Below are 20,977 nucleotides of genomic sequence, written 5' to 3'. Positions count from 1 at the left end.
TTCACTGTTTAACACTTTGACTCAACCCTTGACTTCATTCCCAAGCCCTGTTCCTTAACCTGGACCCCAACTCCAACTCAACCTTGACCCTCCCTAAACTTAATCTGAATCCTGACTCCAACCCTTAACCTCAGTCTTGACCCTTGAGACTCAATCTACCCTAATCCCTGACCCAGACCTTAAATGTGCCCCTGTTTGTATTCTTCCAGGGAGCAGATGGGGCTCAGGGGCGCCGGGGACCCCCAGGCCTCTTTGGGCAGAAAGGAGATGATGGAGTCAGAGGCTTTGTGGGGGTGATAGGCCCTCCTGGACTACAGGTGGGTATCTGGGTTTGGGGGTGGCACCTCTGATTCTGCCTACCTGGTGCCCCAATCTTGGTTCTTTGTTCCACAGGGGCTGCCAGGCCCTCCCGGAGAGAAAGGGGAGGTCGGAGACGTCGGGTCCATGGTATGCACTCCCAGAGGAAGGTGGGAGCGGGAGGATGGTGGGGTTATAGGGTGGGGGCAGGCATTAGATTCATTTGAGGGACATTGTCATTTTAAGGGCCCTGAGGGTCACAAGCATCGAGAGTGGTATCTGTGGTCACTGTGGCCTTTTGGGGGGGAGCTGTGGTCACTGGATACTAATACTGACCTTCCACAGGGTCCCCATGGAGCTCCAGGTCCTCGGGGTCCCCAAGGTCCCAGTGGATCAGAGGTGAGAACTCTTGGGGGGCCAGGATGGCTCAGAAATGGGGACACCCATTTCCTAAGAAGAGGATGTTGGGATTCCACTGTCCCACTCCTACCCCTTGCTGTCTCTCCAGGGCACTCCAGGACTGCCTGGAGGAGTTGGTCAGCCAGGCGCTGTAGGTGAGAAGGTGAGTGAGGGAAGGCAGGGGCTGCACGGGGGGAAGAGATGAATCTAGTCCTATTGGGCAGGGACATTCTGGGGAGCCCCTCCCTGTCTGCTAGGATGGGACCTTTCCCCACTCTCACTTTGCCTCCTGCAGGGTGAGCCAGGGGAGGCTGGAGACCCAGGGCCTCCAGGAGCCCCAGGCATCCCGGTGAGTGACTGTGTGATGTGGTCCCTGCACCCAACTCAGGGAACCCCTGACCCCTGGGCATCTTGGGCCACTTTGACCTCTGGGCAGTCCAAGGTCATCCATTCACCCCTGTCCTATGGCCATCCCTGACTACCTTGAGGAAGGACACCTGGAAGGTCTCAGATAGGGCTGCTATATACAGTTCTGCAGGTTGCACACTGCACAAGACTGCATGGCCCAGGAGATAGGTGAGGACTCAAATCTGAGTCATGAGTCCTGACTTGAGGATGAGTTGCCCAGAGGGAGCCCCTCTTCTAATTTGCTCAAGAACAGCACATGGGCTAGGCCGACCTTGCACGTGACCAGTGGGCACCTAGACCGTCCAGATCTTTCACTGTCATAAGTCCCAGCTCCTTCTGACCTTTGACCCTTGGACAACCTAGGCTACTCTGAACCCTGACCCCAGAAAAGTCCCAGACCACCCCAATGCCTGAATCCAAGTATGCCAATCCTTGATGCCTGGAGAGTCCAGACCACTCTGACCTCCGACCTCTTTCTGTAAAGGGGCCCAAGGGAGACATTGGTGAAAAGGGGGACTCAGGCCCATCTGGAGCTGCTGGACCCCCAGGCAAGAAAGGTCCCCCTGGAGAGGATGGAGCCAAAGGGAACGTGGTGAGTCCTGGGGGGAAGTGGGGGCAGACATGGGAGGGGGCACTTGAGTGTACTTGAAGCCCTCCCAAACTTTTTTTTGTTTTTTGAGATGGAGTCTTGCTCTGTCACCAGGTTGGAGTGCAGTGGCATGATCTCGGCTCACTGCACCCTCTGCCTTAGGGGTTCAAGTGACTCTTCTGCCTCAGCCTCCCGAGTAGCTGGGACTACAGACACGCACCACCACACCTAGCTAATTTTTGTATTTTTAGTAGAGATGGGCTTTCACCATGTTGGCCAGGATAGTCTCGATCTGCTGACCTCGTGATCTGCCTGCCTCGGCCTCCCAAAGTGCTGGGATTACAGGCGTGAGCCAGTAAGCCCGGCTGAAGCTCTCCCAAACTTCTAGCCAGAGATTGCATCCTCTAATTTACTGATCTCATGAGCAACCCCCAGAACATGGATGAATTAATTAATGGGTGGATGGATGGATGAATGAATGAGTGGATGAATGGATGAATGAGTGAATTAATGAAAGGACAAGTGAATAATTCAGTGGATGGATGAATACGTGAGTGAATAAATGGATGAATAAATGAGTGAATGAATGGATGAACGAGTGAATGAATGGGTGAATGAGTGAATTAATTAATGGAAAAATGAATAAATCAGTGAATATATGTATATGTGAATGAATAAATGTGTACGAATAAATGAGTGAATGAATGAATGAATGAGTAAATTAATGGATGAATAAGTAAATTAATAGATGCATGAATGTGAATGAATGGATGAATGAATGAGTGGCCAAATGGACAAACGAGTAAGTGAATGAGTGAATGGATGCAAGAATGAATGGATAGATCCACAAGTGAACAAATGACTGAAGAGATGAGTATGAATGAATGGATAGATCCATAGGTGAACAAAATGACTGAAGAGATGAGTGAATGAATGGATGGATGGATGGATGAGTGAATTAGTGAATAAATGTGTGAATGAAACAAAAACGTACAGTGGTTATACATCATTGAATGGCATGAAAGTTGGTTTCACAGCAGATCATTCTAACGTTGTTGTAAAGGTTAAGGTTGAATTGGGACAGATTTGGGGTGGATGTGGGATTTGGCCTTGAGGCGAAAGTTGAGGCCCTTCTGCCACCACAGTAGGGTTTGGGGTGGGTGGAGGTAAGGAAGGGGCTTTAGCATCTGTGGGACCTCAACTTGAATTGCATTGTTTGGAGTGTCTCTTCTCTGAGTGTGTGAATGGCTGGATGAATGGATGGATGGATGGATGGATGGATGGATGGATGGATGGATGGATGGATGAATGGATGGATGGATGGATGAATGGATGAATGGATGGATGGATGGATGGATGGATGAATGGATGAATGGTTGGATGAATGAATGGACAAATGAATGGCCAGTTTTCTCTGTGAGACCCAAGCTGGGAGGCTGTGTGCAGTGAGATCATGTGTGCAGCATTCCTAGCTCAGTGCCTGCACCCATGAAACACGAGAATGTTCGCTCTACCAAGCCAGGATTTTATGTTTTGTTCACTAATGTGTCCCCAGAAACCAAACTGTTCCTGGATACAGTTGATCTGTTCCATAAATGCATGATTGCTCCACAATTCAGAGATGTGATTATTAATCATTCTGTGTTCCAGGGCCCCACAGGGCTCCCCGGAGATCTAGGGCCCCCAGGAGACCCTGGAGTTTCAGTGAGTGTGACCCCCTCCCCAATCCTGGCATATTTCCTCATTCTGTCCCCATTTCCCCACCTCCACAGACCTGGACCCTGACAGTGGAACCAATAACCTTCTTTTGCCTCCCAGCCCACCCCATTTCTCACGTACCCTCATCACCCCTCCCAACTCTGTCTTCCGCCTATGCAGGGCATAGATGGTTCCCCAGGGGAGAAAGGAGACCCTGGTGATGTTGGGGGACCGGTGAGTGGGAAAACGGAGGGTGTGGTGGTGGGAGTGGGGGTTGGGGAGCTAATGAGTGAGTGAATTGGGGGGCAGGGGAGTGAGCTGGTGGGGTACCCAAGGTCCCTGCAGATGCTTCTGCTTCATCTCTCTGGGGACCCCCAGGAATGTGAGCAGCTTGAGGGAGTAGGTGGGAGGTGGGAGTGCCTGGTGCTGGGGTGATGCTTGGGGAAGGCTGTCCTCTGGTCCTAGGCATCCTAAAACAGTCAGGCTCAAACAACATTAGCTGAGACCACAACTGGTGTCCTTGTCTCCTCCAGGGTCCGCCTGGTGCTTCTGGGGAACCCGGTGCCCCCGGGCCCCCTGGCAAGAGGGTGAGTGATAAGCCACCTCCTGGATCCTCAGCTTACCTACAGTCCCCACTCACCTTACAGACCCCACTCATCCTACAGCCCCCAACTCACCCACAGCCCCCAATTTACCCCATAGACTCCACTCACACTCCATAGCCCCCACTCACCCCACAGCCCCCACTCACCACAGCCCCCACCCACCCCACAGCCCCCACTCACCCCACAGCCCCCACTCACCCCACAGCCCCCACTCACCCACAGCCCCCACTCACCCCACAGCCCCCACTCACCCACAGCCCCCACCCACCACAGCCCCCACCCACCCCACAGCCCCCACTCACCCCACAGCCCCCACTCACCCATAGCCCCCACTCACCCCGCAGATCCCACTCACCCACAAACCCCATTCACCCAGACCACATTCACCCCACAGACCCCACTCACCCACAGACCCCAGTCACCCAGACCTCATTCACCCCACAGACCCCACTCACCTTACAGATCCCACTCACCCACAGCCCCCCTCATCTCACAGACCCCACACACTCACAAACCCCACTCACCCATAGCCCCCCACTCACCCCTCAGACCCTGGGTCAGCCCCTAGACCCTGCTCATTGTCTTTCCTTCCCAGGGTCCTTCAGGCCCCATGGGTCGAGAAGGCAGAGAAGGGGAGAAAGGTGCCAAGGTGAGTCCCCTGACAAGGGGAAGGGTCCCTGCACTGCTCTAGGCCAACAGTGGGGCCATCAGGAGAGGGTGGACCTGTGACCACCCCAGGACCCACTCCCTCCAGATCCCAGATGCTTCTTGGCAGGAGGTCAGGAGGCAGGAACCCTCTGACTCTGGCCCACTCCCTTGCCTGTGTCCATTTCAGGGGGAACCAGGTCCTGACGGGCCCCCAGGGAGGACGGGTCCCATGGGGGCTCGAGGGCCCCCTGGACGTGTGGGGCCTGAGGGTCTTCGAGGGATCCCCGGCCCTGTGGTGAGTAGAGTGGGACAGGGGTGGGACAGGGTGGGTCCAGCCCCTTTCTGCCTGCTCCCAGCTTGTGATCCCATCACTGTTTGGAGGGGCTGCCCCTGGTGCATGGTGGGGGGTCCACACTGGGTTCCGACAGGGTGCAGCCCACCCCATGTTCTGTTCCATCCTCAGGGTGAACCAGGCCTCCTGGGAGCCCCTGGACAGATGGGCCCTCCCGGCCCCCTGGTAAGAGACTTGTTCATCCCTGAGGTCCTGGCTCTGAGGACCACTCGGGGCACCTAGTGACCACCTAGTGAGCATTGGTGCAGGATGACCCTCACTGACCGTCCATCTGAGTGTCCATACTGCCCGTCGCTACTGACCATCTGCTCTGACCTTCCACCTTGATGGTCTACACTGCCCATTTCTATAACCCTCTGCCTTAATCTTCCACCTTGATGGCCTACACTGCCCACCTCTACTAGCCCTCTGCTCTAACACTCCACTTCGATGGTCTACACTGACCACACTGACCCTCCATCTTGATGGTAGACTACCCAGGCTGACCTTGGCCACTGACCACTCACATTGTCCATCCTCCAATCAACCCCTCATTAGCTCTCATCATTCCACCTTGGTGGCCTACGCTAACCATCCCTTGACCCCCATCCCTGGTAATTCCTATTTGAAATCTGCATAATTTCCCATTTGACCATCCCCCAACCACCCACACAGACCTGGAGAGTTCACAGTTGAGAATCCCTGACTGACCCTTGCTCTTCTCCCAGGGGCCCTCTGGCCTCCCAGGGCTGAAGGGAGACGCTGGCCCCAAGGGGGAAAAGGTAAGGACATCATTCCATTATTCTCTTCCCCATCTCCTCCTCTCCTTCCCTCTCTCCCTTCTGCTCCCAAACTCATCACCCTAAGGCTCCAGGAGAAAAACCTCCCTGAATAGTCCCACGTCCTCCCCTGTCTATGCCTCTTCTGTCCTCCAGGGCCACATTGGATTGATCGGTCTCATTGGCCCCCCGGGGGAAGCCGGTGAGAAAGGAGATCAGGGGTTGCCAGGCGTGCAGGGACCCCCTGGTCCCAAGGGAGATCCTGTGAGTGTCCTGACCTCAGTGGGAAGAATATGTTTGAAGGAGGGGATGGGTTGAGAGACTGTGGGTGTGGAGTCTAGGAAACATGGGTCTGGATTAATGAGGGTGTGTCTAGGGAAAATAGGGAGCTGTATCTCAGAACTGGCAAGTTGGAGGCTGTGTCTGGGGTTTGGGGTCTCTCTGTGGGGGAACTGGAGACTTGTCTAAGGTTTGGGGTCTTCCTTTGGTGGGACTGAAAGCTTGTCTGGCGATCTGTCAGGGCAGTAAGGTGTACCCCACCAATACTGACCCTGATGTCCTTTCCCTAGGGTCCCCCTGGTCCCATTGGCTCTCTGGGCCATCCTGGGCCCCCAGGTGTGGCGGTGAGTATGAAGGGAATCATTTGTGGGATGAGGTCACTATGGCGGGCCAGGCCAGGACCTCAGCTCTTCCTGTCTGTACCCTACAGGGCCCCCTGGGACAGAAAGGCTCAAAGGGGTCTCCGGTGAGTACACCCTACTTCCGTGGGCTTACATATCCCAGCTCCCCATCCCCTCCAATCTACCAGAACCCTCCACGCCTCTGCCTTCATTCATTTATTTATTCCTGCAATCATGCCTTTGACAAATATTTATTCAACACCTACTGTTGTATTTCATCAGATCCAAAATGCCGTCAATTATAAGATGTACCATTATTTTACAAACTGCTAGGAAAGAAAACAGTTCTGCCAAGTAAACTATGACTTGCCAAAGATGTTAAGAAGCTGATTTCAGAGACATTAAAACATGAAAAGAAAATTTGTGTCTGATGCTTAATGCTGAAAACTTCATGTCCCTTCCCCATGAAGTGTGTGTGTGTGTGTGTGTGAGTGTGTGTGTGAGTGTGTGTGAGTGCATGTGTGTGTGAGTGCATGTGTGTGTGAGTGTGTGAGTGCATGTGAGTGCGTGTGTGAGTGTGTGTGAGTGCATGTGTGTGTGAGTGAGTGTGTGTTTGAGTGTGTGTGAGTGGGTGTGTGAGTGTGTGTGCGAGTGTGTATGTGTGTGTGTTTGAGTGTGTGTGTGAAGTGTGTGTGAGTGCATGTGTGAGTGTGTGTTTGAATATGTGAGTGTGAGCGTGTGCATGTGTTTGAGCATGTGTGTGAGTGTGTGAGAGTGTGTGTGAGTGTGAGTGTGTGAGTACATGTGTGTGAGTGAGTGTGTTTGAGTGTGTGTGAGTGTGTGTGTTTGAGTGTATGTGTGAAGTGTGTGTGAGTCCATGTGTGAGTGTGTGTGTTTATGTGTGTGAGTGTGAGCATGTGCGTGTGTGTTTGAGCATGTGTGTGAGTGTGTGTGAGAGAGAGAGTGTGTGTGTGTGTGTGTGTTGGTAGGAAGGGTCTCCATAGACAGAGTTCATTCTGTGACTTCTCCCTACAGGGGTCCATGGGCCCCCGTGGAGACACCGGACCTGCAGGCCCACCAGGCCCCCCGGTGAGTTCCACAGGGAGAGGGGGCTGGGCACCAAAACCTGGGGGGAGGGCAAGGACTATGTCTGGGTGTCCCCAGAGGGTCCTTCCGTGCCCACCACTGGGCCAGGCACACACTAGGCGTTCAGAGGATGTAGGTGAAGAGGGTAGTTCCCTACAAAACCCCAAGGAAGGTCTGGCCTGGGAGGTGGGGGTTGGGGAAAGGGGCTCTGACCTGGGTCTTGTCTCTCGGACCCCATCTCTCCCTCCCTGTCTTGCTCCATCTTTTTTATCTGTCTCTGTCTCGATACTTGCGCCACTATTTCATCTTTTGTCTCTCTCCCCGCTCTCTGTCCCTCTGTCTCTGCTTTTCTTGCGTTTTCTCTTTTGTCCTCTTACAACTTGGCTTCTCCCCATCTCTGAATCCGTCTCTCTCTTTCCTGTGTGTCTCTCCCTGTCTGCTTATCTCTCCTTTCTCTGTCTCTGCCCCTTGTTTATCTCCCTTCTCTTTCTCATTTGTGTCTCTCTGCCTCTTCATCTCTGCCTGTCTCTCTTTCTCCCGGTCTCTCCCTCCCCCATCTCCCCTCTCTTCTCCTCCGTCCCCATCCCCCACGCCCAGGGTCCCCCTGCCGAGCTGCACGGGCTGCGCAGGCGCCGGCGCTTCGTCCCAGTCCCACTCCCAGTCGTGGAGGGCGGCCTGGAGGAGGTGCTGGCTTCGCTCACATCGCTGAGCTTGGAGCTGGAGCAGCTGCGGCGTCCTCCTGGCACTGCGGAGCGCCCCGGCCTCGTGTGCCACGAGCTGCACCGCAACCACCCGCACCTGCCTGATGGTGAGGTCCGGTCACCCCGCCACTTGGATGGGCGGAGGTTGGGGATGTGGGGGGGTTGGGGTCCGTCGGTCCCATCCGGACTCACCCACCCTGCCTGGTTCTGCGGCAGGGGAATACTGGATTGACCCCAACCAGGGCTGCGCGCGGGACTCGTTCAGGGTTTTTTGCAACTTCACGGCGGGAGGAGAGACCTGCCTCTATCCCGACAAGAAGTTCGAGATCGTGAGTGCCCCAAACCTCTCATTCCCCTCCCCCAGAAGGGCTGTCCCCTGCTCCCCACACCCACACCCACCTTGTCTGGGACATTATCCTTCCTTCAACCGGCACTTACTGTATGCCAAGTCCTGTCTCAAGAGCTGGGACTACTACAGCAGAGGATCAAAAAGAAAAAATATCAGGCCAGCGTGGTGGCACATGCCTATCATCTCAGCATTTTGTGAGGCTGAGGCGCGAGGATCGCTTGAGGTCAGGAGTTCGAGATCAGCCTCAGCAACATAGCAAAACCCCGTTTCTACAAAAATTAAAAAATTGACCAGGCATGGTGGTGTGAGCCTGTAGTCCCAGGTACTCTGGAGGCTGAGGTGGGAGGATCTTTTGAGCCCTAGAGGTGGAGGTTGCAGCGAGTCGAGATTATGCCACTGTGCTCCAGCCTGGGCGACAGAGCAAAAAAAAAAAAAAAAAAAAAAAAAGGAAGAAAGAAAAGAAAACTATCTCTGCTTTTATGGAACTCATACCTCCCATGGGAAGACAGACAAGGAAAATTCCAAAAGAAATCAGTAGGCTGGGCATGGTAGCTCATGCCTGTAATCCCAGAACTTTGGGAGACCAAGGAGGGGCAGATCACCTGAGGTCAGGAGTTTGAGACCAGGCTGACCAACCTCGTCTCTACTAAAAATACAAAAATTAGCTGAGTGTGCTGGCAGGCAGCTACTCAGGGGGTGAACCAGAAGAATCACTTGAACCTGGGAGACGGAGGTTGCAGTGAGCCGAGACTGCACCATTGCACTCCAGCCTGGGCGACAAAGTGAGACTCTGTCTAGAAAAAAAAAAAAGAAAAGAAAGAAAGAAAGTATCTACTTCATAGAGTGGCTGTGCAATTCAGATACTGATGCAAAAACAAATATCAGTGAACGGTTTTGTTTTTTGTGTGTGTGTGTGACAGAGTCTGGCTCTGTCTCCCAGGCTGGAATGCAGTGGCATGATCTCAGCTCACTGCAACCTCTGCCTCTCAGGTTCAAGCGATTATCCTGCCTCAGCCTCCCCAGTAACTGGGATTACAGGCATGCACCACCACGCCCAGCTAATTCGTTCTGTATTTTTTTTTTTTTTTTTTTAGTAGAGATGGGGTTTCACTGCTACTTAGGAGGCTGAGGTTGGAGGTTTGCTTGAACTTTGGAAATCGAGGCTGCAGTGAGCCAGTGATCACGCCACTGCACTCCAGGCCGGTGACAGAACAAGACCCTGTCTTGAACATTTAAAAAAAGCTGGGCATGGGGGTGCACGCCTGTAGTTCTAGCTACTTGGAAGACTGCAGTGGGAGGATTGCTTGAGCCCAGGAGTTTGAGGCTGCAGTGAACTATGATTATGTCACTGCACTTCAGCCTGGGTGACACAGAGAGATCCTGTCTCAAAAATTAATTAATTAATTAATTAAAATAAAATGGTACCATTGGGGATCCAGAGCTCAATCCACTGGGGAGCCCTGGGAGACTGTGTAGCACAGGCACCTGAGAGCTATCCCCCTTGGAGGTGAGGGAGCTGGGGTATTTATCCACCAACTCCCATCAGTCATTGGGTGAGGGCTGCCTCAGGGGCATGAACCCCCTTCCCCCATTGTGCACTGGCAGAGCCCAACCATCCCAGAAGCCAGAGAACATCCTGACATAGTCACGGCAGCCTACAATGTGAGGAGGTAAATGCAGATGGGATCTAGGTGGCACCAAGGGCGTCAGCTACAGTGACCCTCCCTTTTCTCCTCCAGGTGAAATTGGCCTCCTGGTCCAAGGAAAAGCCTGGAGGCTGGTATAGCACATTCCGTCGAGGGAAGAAGGTGAGTCACCAGAGGCCAAGGTGGGGAGTGGCATGAAAATTGATAGGAACCAGCAGGTGGGTTTGAGGGGTGGGTTCTGAGAGGTGAGATGAACAGGATAGACTTGCCTTTACCTTCCTAGGGATCACAAGCTGGAGGTGGGGTGGCAGCCTCAGATATGTAACAGACAGTCAATTGCCATAGAGAATGATGGTGCCAGGACAGGGGAAGCACAGGGCATGGTGGAAATTCAGAGGAGTGTTGGAAAGACCAGAAGGCTTCCTGGTAGAAATCACAGCTCATCTGAAGCCTAAAGAATGCACTGTGTTAGCAAGCTAGGAAGGGCAAGGACAAGTGTTCCAGGAAGAGGGAATGGCATATGCAAAGGTTCAGAGTCAAGACAGGGTCTGGTGAATTTGAAGAAGAAAAAGTCACATAGCTGGGCACAGTGGCTCATGTCTGTAATCCCAGCACTTTGGGAGGCCAAGGTAGGGGGATCACCTGAGGTCAGGAGTTCCAGACCAGCCTGGCCAATATGGTAAAACCCCATCTCTACTAAAAATACAATAAATTAGCCAGGCGTGCCTGTAATCCCAGCTACTTGGGAGGCTGAGACAGGAAAATCGCTTGAACTCGGGAGGTGGAGGTTGCAGTGAGCCAAAACCGTACCACTGCACTCCAGCCTGGGCAACAGAGTGAGATTTCATCTCAAAAAAAAAAAAAAAAAGAAAGAGAAAAAGCATTATTAAGATATTTTGTGTTTTTTTTCATATTAGCTCTTCAAAATCTGATGGAGATTTTACATTTATAGTACATCACAGTTTAAATGCTAAATTTTATTGGGAATATTTGATCTATATTTAGATTTCATAAAACCATTGAACAACAGTTCAAAAAGTAGATTCAGACTCAAGTTGTTCCAAACATAAGCTTTCTGATAACTGGATTGAAGCTCAGTCACTAGTTATGAATTTTTTTAAGTAAAAAAAAATTAAATGAAGTTAAAAAAAAAAAAAAAAGTCCCAGCCAGGCATGGTGGTGTGCACCTGTAGTCCCAGCTACTTGGGAGGCTGAGATGGGAGGATGACTTGAGCTCTGGAGATGGAGGCTGGAATGAGCCAGAATTGTGCCAACGCACTCCAACTTGGGCAAAAGAGCAAGGCCCCAACCCCCACTCACCAAAAAAGGGGAAAAAATTAAATAAAGTAAAAAAAAGTCCCTCCTTCAAATCGGCCACATTTCAAGACACGTGGCTGCCGTATTGGACAGGGCAGAAATCGGGTATTCAGGAGACAGTGAGCTCTGTAGATCCAGTGGCTCACAAGAGTGGAGGTAGAGTTGTGACTTCCGGGTGGGGCTGAGTGTGTTAAAACCCTGGATTGGTGGATGAAGCAACCAAAATTTGGGAGGTCATATGGGGTGGGCATGGAGACCTACTGGATGGAGAGGTGGACAGAGTGGATGTTCAGGTGACTCTTGCGATTCTGCCAGGGATCTCCAGGTGGCTGGTGGGACCTCCTCAGAGATGGCGACATGGGAGGCGTGGTCTGTCTGCCAGTGGATGGAGATTCCCCGGGGGTGGGTTCTGCCGAAAGAGGCTCATGGAGCCCCTCACCCTCTGCCTTGACCTCCTCCCACCAGTTCTCCTATGTGGATGCCGACGGGTCCCCAGTGAATGTCGTGCAGCTAAACTTCCTGAAACTGCTGAGTGCCACAGCTCGTCAGAACCTCACCTACTCCTGCCAGAATGCGGCTGCCTGGCTGGACGAAGCCACGGGTGACCACAGCCGCTCCGTCCGCTTCCTTGGCACCAATGGAGAGGAGCTGTCCTTCAACCAGACGACAGCAGCCACCGTCAGCGTCCCCCAGGATGGCTGCCGGGTAAGAGGGTGGGGCAGTGGCTGGCTGGAGAGGGGAGGCAAGACCTCAGCCACCCTCCCCATAACTCACCATCTCTGTCTTCTCTGTGGACAGCTCCGGAAAGGACAGACGAAGACCCTTTTCGAATTCAGCTCTTCTCGAGCGGGATTTCTGCCCCTGTGGGATGTGGCGGCCACTGACTTTGGCCAGACGAACCAGAAGTTTGGGTTTGAACTGGGCCCCGTCTGCTTCAGCAGCTGAGAGTGTCCGGGGTGGGAGGGACCATGAGGGAGCCCCAGAATGGGGTGCCTTTGGTGCTGAGGCTTTGAAGCCACCGTATTTATCGTTACCTGTGACTCTGGAGCCAATGGGATGTGACTTCGCTCATCACGGTCAGTCATTCCTTCTCCTTTCCAGGGCGCTGGGGGCTGGGCTTCCCTGGCCCAAGGGTCCAGCCTCCTCCCACCCCATTCCAGGTGGCATACTGCAGTCTGGCTCTTTCTCCCCTCCCTCCCCACCCAAACCTCACCTCCCCACCTCTTGAACCCCCATGCAATGAGCTTCTAACTCAGAGCTGATGAACAAAAGCCTCCCCATTCCCCAACGCCTGCCTCCTCACTCCTCTGTCGCTGCCCTTCACACCTTTTGGTGCTACCCTTCCCCAGAGTTAAGCACTGGATGTCTCCTGATCCCAGGCTGGGACCCCCACCCCCTTTGATCCTTTCTACTTCCACGGTGAAAGGACTAAAGTCAGACTACAGAGGGAAGTGGGACTTCCCTTGACTGAGCTGTGTGTTTCTTGTCCTGCCTCAGTCCAGCTCTGCAAATCCCCTCCCCCTGCCCCCCACCTCCCCAGACTCACCTTGCCATGCCAGGTGAATCGGGGACCAAGATGGTGGGGGGGAATCAGGATCCTAATGGTGCTGCCCTATTTATACCTGGGTCTGTATTAAAAGGGAAAATCCCCCCTGTTGTAGATTTCATCTGCTTCCTCCTTAGGGAAGGCTAGGATATGATGAGAGATTCCAACCCAAGCCCGGCCCCCCCACCGCCAGGCCATAGGGCATAATTTGCATCTCAAATCTGAGAATAAACTGATGAACTGTGTTTTCGTCTCTGTACTTCTTTTTTTAATTTTTTTGTTTGTTTTTATTTTTGTTTTATTTATTTATCTTTGAGACGCAGTCTCACTGTGTCACCCAGGCTGGGGTGCAGTGGTGCAAGCTTGGCTCACTGCAACCTTCGCCTCCCAGGTTCAAGCAATTCTCCTGCCTCAGCCTCCCTAGAAGCTGGGGTTACACGTGCGCATTACCATGCCCAGCTAATTTTTGTAATTTTAGTAGAGATGGGATTTCACTTTGTTGGCCAGGCTGGTTTTGAACTCCTGACCTCAGGTGATCCCCCACCTCGGCCTCCCAAAGTGCTGGGATTACAGATGTGAACCACCAAGCCTGGCCCTTGTTTGTTCATTTTTAGAGACTGGGTCTCACTCTGTTGCCCAGTCTGGAGTGCAATGGCGTGATCATGGCTCACTGCAGCCTCCAACTCTGGGACTCAACTGATCCTCCTTCTTCAGCCTCCTGAGTACCTGGGACCACAGGCATGCACCATCACACCCAGTTAGGTTGTTGTGTGTGTGTGTGTGTGTTTGTGTGTGTGTGTGTGTGTATAGAGAGATATTGTCTTGCTTTGTTGTCGAGGCTGGTCTCAAACTACTAGCCTTAAGTGATCCTCCCACCTCAGCCTCCTGAGCTGCTGAAATTACAGGCATGAGCCACCTCACCCAGCTCTTGATCTCTTTCATCTGATGTGGCCCACATCACTCTTGGGATCTGGCTCTTGTCTCATCTGAGGTACGTGTCACCACCTGTATTAATTAGGTGTGTCTTTTGGGAATCCAATTTTAATGAGACTTACTGGAGATTAGAGGCCTATTTATTCACCTAGGCTCCTAGAGGAAAAGTTGAAAATTGTCAGCTTGGGCTGGGAGGCCCAAGACAGCTTAAACCAGAAGTTTGGCCTCTTTACAAAAAAAAAAAAAAAAAAAAAATTTAATTAGCTGGGCATGGAGAAGCATGCCTGTGGTTTCAGCCACTCAGGAGGCTGAAGTGGGAGAATCACTTGAGCCTAGGAGGCGGAGGTTGCAGTAAGCTGAGGTTGCACCACTGTGCTCCAGCCTGGGTGATACCACAGCAAGACCTTGTCTCAAAAAAAAAAAAAAAAAAAAAAAGGCCGGGTGCGGTGGCTTACGCCTGTAATTCCAGCACTTTGGGAGGCCGAGGTGGGTGGATCACGAGGTCAGGAGATCAACACCATCCTGGCTAACTCGGTGAAACCCCGTCTCTACTAAAAAACTACAAAAAATTAGCCGGGCGTGGTGGCAGGCGCCTGTAGTCCCAGCTACTCGGAAGGCTGAGGCAGGAGAATGGCGTGAACCCAGGAGGCAGAGCTTGCAGTGAGCCGAGATCATGCCACTGCACTCCAGCCTGGGCGACAGAGCGAGACTCCGTCTCAAAAAAAAAAAAAAAAAAAAAAAAAAAAAAAAAAACTTGGTTCGGGATGATTTGAATTAGGAGTTAGATGTTGGTTTGAGATATATTTTTAACTGATTTATTGAGATAGAATTCACATACCATATAATTCACCCATTTAAGCTGTATAATTAAAAGAAATCCTATACCCATTAGTGGTCACTCCGCATGTCTTTCCAACCTCCCAGCTGTAGGCAACCGCGAATTTGCTTTCTGTCTCTTAGGATTTGCCTATTCTGGACTGAAATGTCCATTTCATATGAATGGAATCAGGCTGGGTGAGGTGACTCACTCCTGCAACCCCAGCATTCTGGGAGGCCAAGGCAGGAAGATTGCTTGAGGCCAGGAGTTCCAGACCAGCCCAGGCAACATAGCAAGACCCCATTTCTACAAAAATAAAAATAAAAACATTAGCCAGGTACAGTGGTGCACATCTGTAGTTCCAGCTACTCAGGAGGCTGAGGCAGGAGAATCACTGGAGGCCAGGAGTTGGAGGCTGCAGTGAGCTATGATCACACCACAGTACTCCAGCCTGGGCAACAAGAGTGAGACCTTCTCTATAAAATAAAAACCAAAAAACAAAAACAAAAGGAATAAATAAAAATAAATGGAATCACACAATATATGGCCCTTTGTGTCTGGCCTTTTGAGCCAAATGGTTTCCAGGAGATTTTTGTTTTGGGGGCAGGGTCTCGCTCTGTCACCCAGGCTGGAGTGTAGTAGCATGATCTCGGCTCACTGCAACCTCCCCCTCCAGGGTTCAAGCAGCTCTCCTGTCTCAGCCTTCCAAGTAGCTGGGACTACAGGCACACACCACCATCCCTGGCTAATTTTTGTATTTTTAGTAGAAACGGGGTTTCACGATGTCGGCCAGGTTGGTCTTGAACTCCTGGCCTCAAGTGATTCACCCACCTCGACCTCCCAAAGTGCTGGGATTGCAGACATTAACCACAGTGCCTGGCTGGTTTCCAGGTTTATTTGTACATGCATCAGTATTTCATTCCTTTTTATTGCGAAGTAATATTCAGTCATCTCCCACCTTTGGCTAATTCATTCATCAGTTGATAGGCACTGTTGGATTGAGTTTAGTTAGGAGTGATGGAGAAATGGTGTGAGTTGAGTTGGGTCAGGTGGGATTGGGTGGGTAGAAACTTCAGACTGGGGTGAGTTTTCTCCCTCAAACCCAAGGCTCTCCCCCTACTACTCCTGCCACCAGCCCCTTAAGGCCATCTGAATACTGGTCCTCATTCATTGAATCAACGTTGCTAAGACTCCTGACTCCATGAAGACTGTTGGTGCCCAGAGGTTGGTGATTCGTTCATTCATGTTTTTTTAGAGCATTTTTTTTCTTGCTCTGTTGCCCAGGCTGGAGTATAGTGGTGTGATCTGGGCTCACTGCAGTCTCCAACTCCTGGCCTCAATTGGTCCTCCCACCTCAGCCTCTCAAATAGCTGGGACTATAGTCATGTGCCACCATGCCTAGCTAATTTTTAAACTTTTTTTTTTTTTTTTTTTTTTGAGACGGAGTCTTGCTCTGTCACCAGGCTAGAGTGCAGTGGTGCCATCTCGGCTCACTGCAACCTCTGCCTCCCATGTTCAAGCAACTTCCCTGCCTCAGTCTCCCTAGTAGCTGGGACTACAGGCATGCTCCATCATGCCTGGCTAATTTTTTTGTATTTTACTAGAGATGGGGTTTCACCATGTTGTCCAGGATGGTCTTGATCTCCTGACCTCGTGATCCACTTGTCTCGGCCTCCCAAAGTCCTGGGATTACAGGCATGAGCCACCGTACCCGGCCAATTTTCAAACTTTTTTTTAAGAGACAGGGTCTCGGCTGGGCACTGTGGCTCAGACCTGTAATCCCAGCAGTTTGGGAGGCCGAGGCGGGTGGTTCACGAAGTCAGGAGTTTGAGACCAGCCTGGCCAATATAGTGAAACCCTGTCTCCACCTAAAAATACAAAAATTAGCTGGGCATGGTGGCATGTGCCTGTAGTCCCAGCTGCTCTGGAGGCTGAGCCATGAAAATCGCTTGAACCAGGGAGGCAGAGGTTGCAGTGAGCCAAGATTGAGCCAAGACTGAGCCGCTGCCCTCCAGCCTGGGTGACAGAGCAAGACTCTGTCTCAAAAAAAAAAAAAAAAAAAAGACAAAGTCTCACTGTGTTGCCCAGGCTGGTCTCAAGCTCCTGGGCTCAAGGGATCATTCAGCCTCAGCTTCCCAAAGTGCTGGGATTACAGGCGTGAGACACCATGCCCGGCCTCAACTAACATAATCATAGTTGCCATTTATTACCCATATGCCAGACACTGTTCATCAAATGTTTTACCTCGATTAATTTAATTATTCCACATAATAAACTTTGAGGGATGTACTACTATTATCTCCATGGTGCAGATAAGGAAACTGAGGAACACAGAAAGGTGGAATAATTTATCCAAAGTCTAGAACTAGAAAGTAATGAAGACCATCAACAGATTTTGCTAAACAGAGCTGGGCATGGTGACATGCACCTGTAACCCCAGCTATTTAGGAGCCTAAGGCGAGAGATCTGGAGTGAGTTTGAGCCCAGGAGTTCAAGTCCACATGGGCAACATAGCAAGATCCTATCTCTTTAAAAAAAAAAAAAAAAAAAAAAACGCAAAAAAACATTTTGCTAAACAAAGTCCTCTCTCTTAAGGGAATTTTGGCCATTGCTGTTTTTCAAAACTACATCCCTGGGCTCAGCACTTTACATGTCTTTTCTTTTCTCTTTTCTTTTCTTTTCTTTTCTTTTCTTTTCTTTGTTTTCTTTCTGCTTTTTGAGACGGAGTCTCACTCTGTTGCCCAGGCTGGAGTGCAGTGGCACAATCTCGGCTCACTTCAAGCTCCGCCTCCCGGGTTCACGCCGTTCTCCTGCCTCAGCCTCACAAGTAGCTGGGACTACAGGCACCCACCACCACACCTGGCTAATTTTTTGTATTTTTAGTAGAGACGGGATTTTACCATATTAGCCAGGATGGTCTCGATCTCCTGACCTCGTGATTCACCCACCTTGGCCTCCCAAAATGCTGGGATTACAGGTGTGAGCCACCGCACCCGGCCTATGTATTCTCTTTCTTTATCACAGTCCACTTTAATATCTCCCATTCCTTTTAATATATATTTACTATTATTATTATTATTTTATTTTATTTATTATTGTTATTATTATTATTTTGAGATGGAGTTTTGCTCTGTCACCCAGGCTGGAGTGCAATGGGGCAATCTCGGCTCACTGCAACCTCTGTCTCCCGGGATCAAGCGATTCCCCTGCCTCAGCCTCCCAAGTAGCTGGGATTAGAGGCATGTACCACCACACCTGACCAATATTGTATTTTTAGTAGAGACGGGGTTTCACCATGTTGGTTAGGCTGGTCTCGAATTCCTGACCTCAGATGATCCACCCGCCTTGGCCTCCTAAAGTGCTGGGATTACAGGTGTGAGCCACTGCGCCTGGCCAACTATTATTATTTTTTTTTTGAGCTAGAGTTTCGCTCTTGTTGCCCAGGCTTGAGTACAGTGGTGCAATCTCGGTTCACTGCAAACTCCGCCTCTGGGGCTCAAGCGATTCTCCTGCTTCAGCCTCCCAAGTAGCCGAGACTACAGGCACGTGCCATCATGCCCAGCTAATTTTTTTGTATTTTTAGTAGAGATGGGGTTTCACCATGTTGGCCAGGATGGTCTCGATATCTTGGTCCTGTGATCCTCCACTTCAGCCTCCCAAAGTGCTGGGATTACAAGCATGAGTCACCGCTCCTGGCCTATGATTTTATTTATTTTATTTTATGAGATGGAGTTTCCCTCTTGTTGTCCAGGCTGGAGTGGAATGGCGTGATCTCGGCTCACTGCACTCTCCGCCTCCCGGGTTCAAGTGATTCTCCTGCCTCAGCCTTCTGTGTAGCTGGGATTACGGGTGTGTGCCACCATGCCCAGCTAATTTTTGTATTTTTAGTAGAGAGGGGTTTCATCATGTTGGTCAGGCTGATCTCGAACTCCTGACCTCAGGTCATCCGCTCGCCTCAGCCTCCCAAAGTGCTGGGATTACAGGTGTGAGCCACCGCGCTTGGCCTATTTTATTTTATTTTATTTTATTTATTTTTTGAGACAGAGTCTTGCTCTGTTGCCCAGGCTGGAGTGCAGTGGCATGATTTCAGCTCACTGCAGCCTTTGCCTCCCGGGTTCAAGCAATTCTCCTGCAACTGGGACTACAGGCACGTGACACCACACCCGGCTAACTTTTGCATCTTTAGTAGAGATGGGGGTTTTGCTGTGTTGGCCAGGCTGTTCTCAAACTCCTGACCTCTGCATTTTATTTTTTTGAAACAGGGTCTTGCTCTGTTGCCCAGGCTGGAGTGCAGTGGCATGATCATAGCTCACTGCAGCCTCCAACACCTAGGCTCAACCAACCCTCTTGACTCAGCCTCCTGAGTAGCTGAGACTACAGGTGTGCTTCACCATGCTCAGCTAATTTTCAAATTTTTTTGTAGAGAAAGGGTCTTGCTCTGTTGCCCAGGCTTGTCTCAAACTCCTGTCCTCAGGCAATCCTCCCACCTTGGCCTCCCAAAGTGTTGAGATTATAAGTATGAGCCATGGGGACTTGCCCCCACGGCCCCATGTCTGTTTGTTTGCATTTTACAGGAAGGAAACAGGTTCAGAGAGGGGAGGTGTCTGCCCACAGTACACAGCCAGGCATTTGAATGCAGGTCGGCCTGTCTCAGTTTTGCAACTCCATTTCCATTCTGGTGCAGGCATTTTGGAAGGGAGGGACAATTTATAGAGTTTAATGAGGACTCTTTAATGAGCCCAAAGCTCGTTAATGAATGAGAAACCCGACCCTGTAAATGAAAGGTTAATTGACAAAGGTGTGAGAAGGGAATTCTGGGCCTTGCTAAGCTCCTTGTGTTTATTCAGCATCAGTGCCAGCACCCCGGCGGCTGCCCGGAAAACCCCCAGCTGATTTGCATATTTAGCAGCCATAATTAGTCACACTGCTAGTGCTCCCTGAGCAATTACTGACACACAGTGTTCCAGCTAGGGGCAGAGTGGGGTGGCCAGAGTGGGGGCTGCCTGTGGCTTTATACAGAGATGGTTGTGGTTTGGGGGTGGAGGAGAGGGCGGATATGGTAGGGGAGTTTATTTGTTTAGGAGTTGGGGTCTTGCTCTGTCACCAAGCTGGAACGCAGTGGTGTGATCATGGCTCACTGCAGCTTCAACCTCCCCTGCTCAAGTGATCCTCCTGTCTCAGCCTCCAGAGTAGCTGGGACCATAGGTACATCCTCCAACTCCTAACTAATTGTTTTTAATTTTTTTTTTAGAGACAGGGTCCTGTTCTGTCACCCAAGCTGAAGTTCAGTGGCTAGATCATAGCTTATTGCAGCCTCAAATTCCTGGCTTTAAGCAATCCTCCTGCCTCAGCCTCCCTAATAGCTGGGACTACAGGTGCGCACTACCATGCCCGGCTAATTCTTTCGTTGTTGTTGTTGTTGCTGTTGTTGTTGTTTTTGAGACAGGGTCTCATTCTGTTGCCCAGGCTGGAGTAGAGCCTCAACATCCCAGGCTCAAGAGATCCTCATATCTCAGCCTCCTGAGCAGCTGGGACCACAGGCTCATGCCACCACACCTACCTAATTTTTAGATCTTTTGTAGAGACAAAGGCTCACTATGTTGCCCAGGCTGGTCTGGAACTCCTGAGCTCAAGCAATTTTCCTGCCTCAGCCTCTCAAAGTGCTGGGATGACAAGTGTGAGCCAGGGGGCTGGGCCTAGCAGGGAATTTTACACATGCATACTCATAGCTTTTTTGTTTTGTTTGAGATGAAGTCTCGCTGTGTTGCCCAGGCTGGAGTGCAGTGGCACAATGTTGGCTCACTGCAACCTCTGCCTCCCGGGTTCAAGCAATTCCCCTGAGTCAGCCTCCTGAGTAGCTGGGACTACAGGTGTGTGCCACCACACCTGGCTTTTTTTTTTTTTTTTTTTTTGTATTTCTATTAGAGACGGGGTTTTGCAATGTTGGCCAGGCTAGTCTCAAACTCCTGACCTCAGACAATCCGCCCACCTTGACCTCTCAAAGTGCTGGTATTATAGGCATGAGCCACCATGCCTGGCCACAACTTTGATGGGGACACTCACACGCAATTACATATCAGAACCAAGGACTCTCAAAGTTAGACTTCTCTCTTGTCACCCCTGCCACAGCTGCAGGTCATGTACCAAACCCCCATACACACACATCCTCAGCCAGGTTCAGACACACTGGCACCAATAGCAGGGCACA

General features: G+C 51.1%; 1 protein-coding gene across 2 annotated transcripts in view; it reads left to right on the top strand.

The window, feature by feature from the left end:
- LOC105478152 (collagen type V alpha 3 chain) overlaps window positions 1-13,264 on the top strand; it is a 50,726-nt gene extending 37,462 nt beyond the window's left edge. The window contains exons 46-67 of one of the 2 annotated variants that reach the window (XM_011735227.3): window positions 210-317; window positions 394-447; window positions 643-696; window positions 806-859; window positions 992-1,045; window positions 1,589-1,696; window positions 3,344-3,397; window positions 3,572-3,625; window positions 3,925-3,978; window positions 4,592-4,645; window positions 4,832-4,939; window positions 5,108-5,161; window positions 5,704-5,757; window positions 5,911-6,018; window positions 6,324-6,377; window positions 6,464-6,499; window positions 7,410-7,463; window positions 8,058-8,268; window positions 8,378-8,490; window positions 10,250-10,318; window positions 11,939-12,178; window positions 12,272-13,264. In XM_011735227.3, the coding sequence (XP_011733529.2) occupies window positions 210-317; window positions 394-447; window positions 643-696; window positions 806-859; window positions 992-1,045; window positions 1,589-1,696; window positions 3,344-3,397; window positions 3,572-3,625; window positions 3,925-3,978; window positions 4,592-4,645; window positions 4,832-4,939; window positions 5,108-5,161; window positions 5,704-5,757; window positions 5,911-6,018; window positions 6,324-6,377; window positions 6,464-6,499; window positions 7,410-7,463; window positions 8,058-8,268; window positions 8,378-8,490; window positions 10,250-10,318; window positions 11,939-12,178; window positions 12,272-12,418 (1,896 nt within the window). In that variant the 3' untranslated portion in view covers window positions 12,419-13,264. Of the gene's footprint in view, window positions 1-209; window positions 318-393; window positions 448-642; window positions 697-805; window positions 860-991; window positions 1,046-1,588; window positions 1,697-3,343; window positions 3,398-3,571; window positions 3,626-3,924; window positions 3,979-4,591; window positions 4,646-4,831; window positions 4,940-5,107; window positions 5,162-5,703; window positions 5,758-5,910; window positions 6,019-6,323; window positions 6,378-6,463; window positions 6,500-6,656; window positions 7,362-7,409; window positions 7,464-8,057; window positions 8,269-8,377; window positions 8,491-10,249; window positions 10,319-11,938; window positions 12,179-12,271 lie in introns of those variants that run through there. The other variant, XM_011735309.3, reaches the window with a different exon arrangement.
- The last annotated feature ends 7,713 nt before the right edge of the window (window positions 13,265-20,977 follow it).

This window comes from Macaca nemestrina, chromosome 20 (assembly GCF_043159975.1).
Source record: "Macaca nemestrina isolate mMacNem1 chromosome 20, mMacNem.hap1, whole genome shotgun sequence".
NCBI classification, from domain to species: domain Eukaryota; kingdom Metazoa; phylum Chordata; class Mammalia; order Primates; family Cercopithecidae; genus Macaca; species Macaca nemestrina.
The sequence above is the reverse complement of the archived record's forward strand: the minus strand, read 5'-3'. Positions and strand labels throughout refer to the sequence as shown.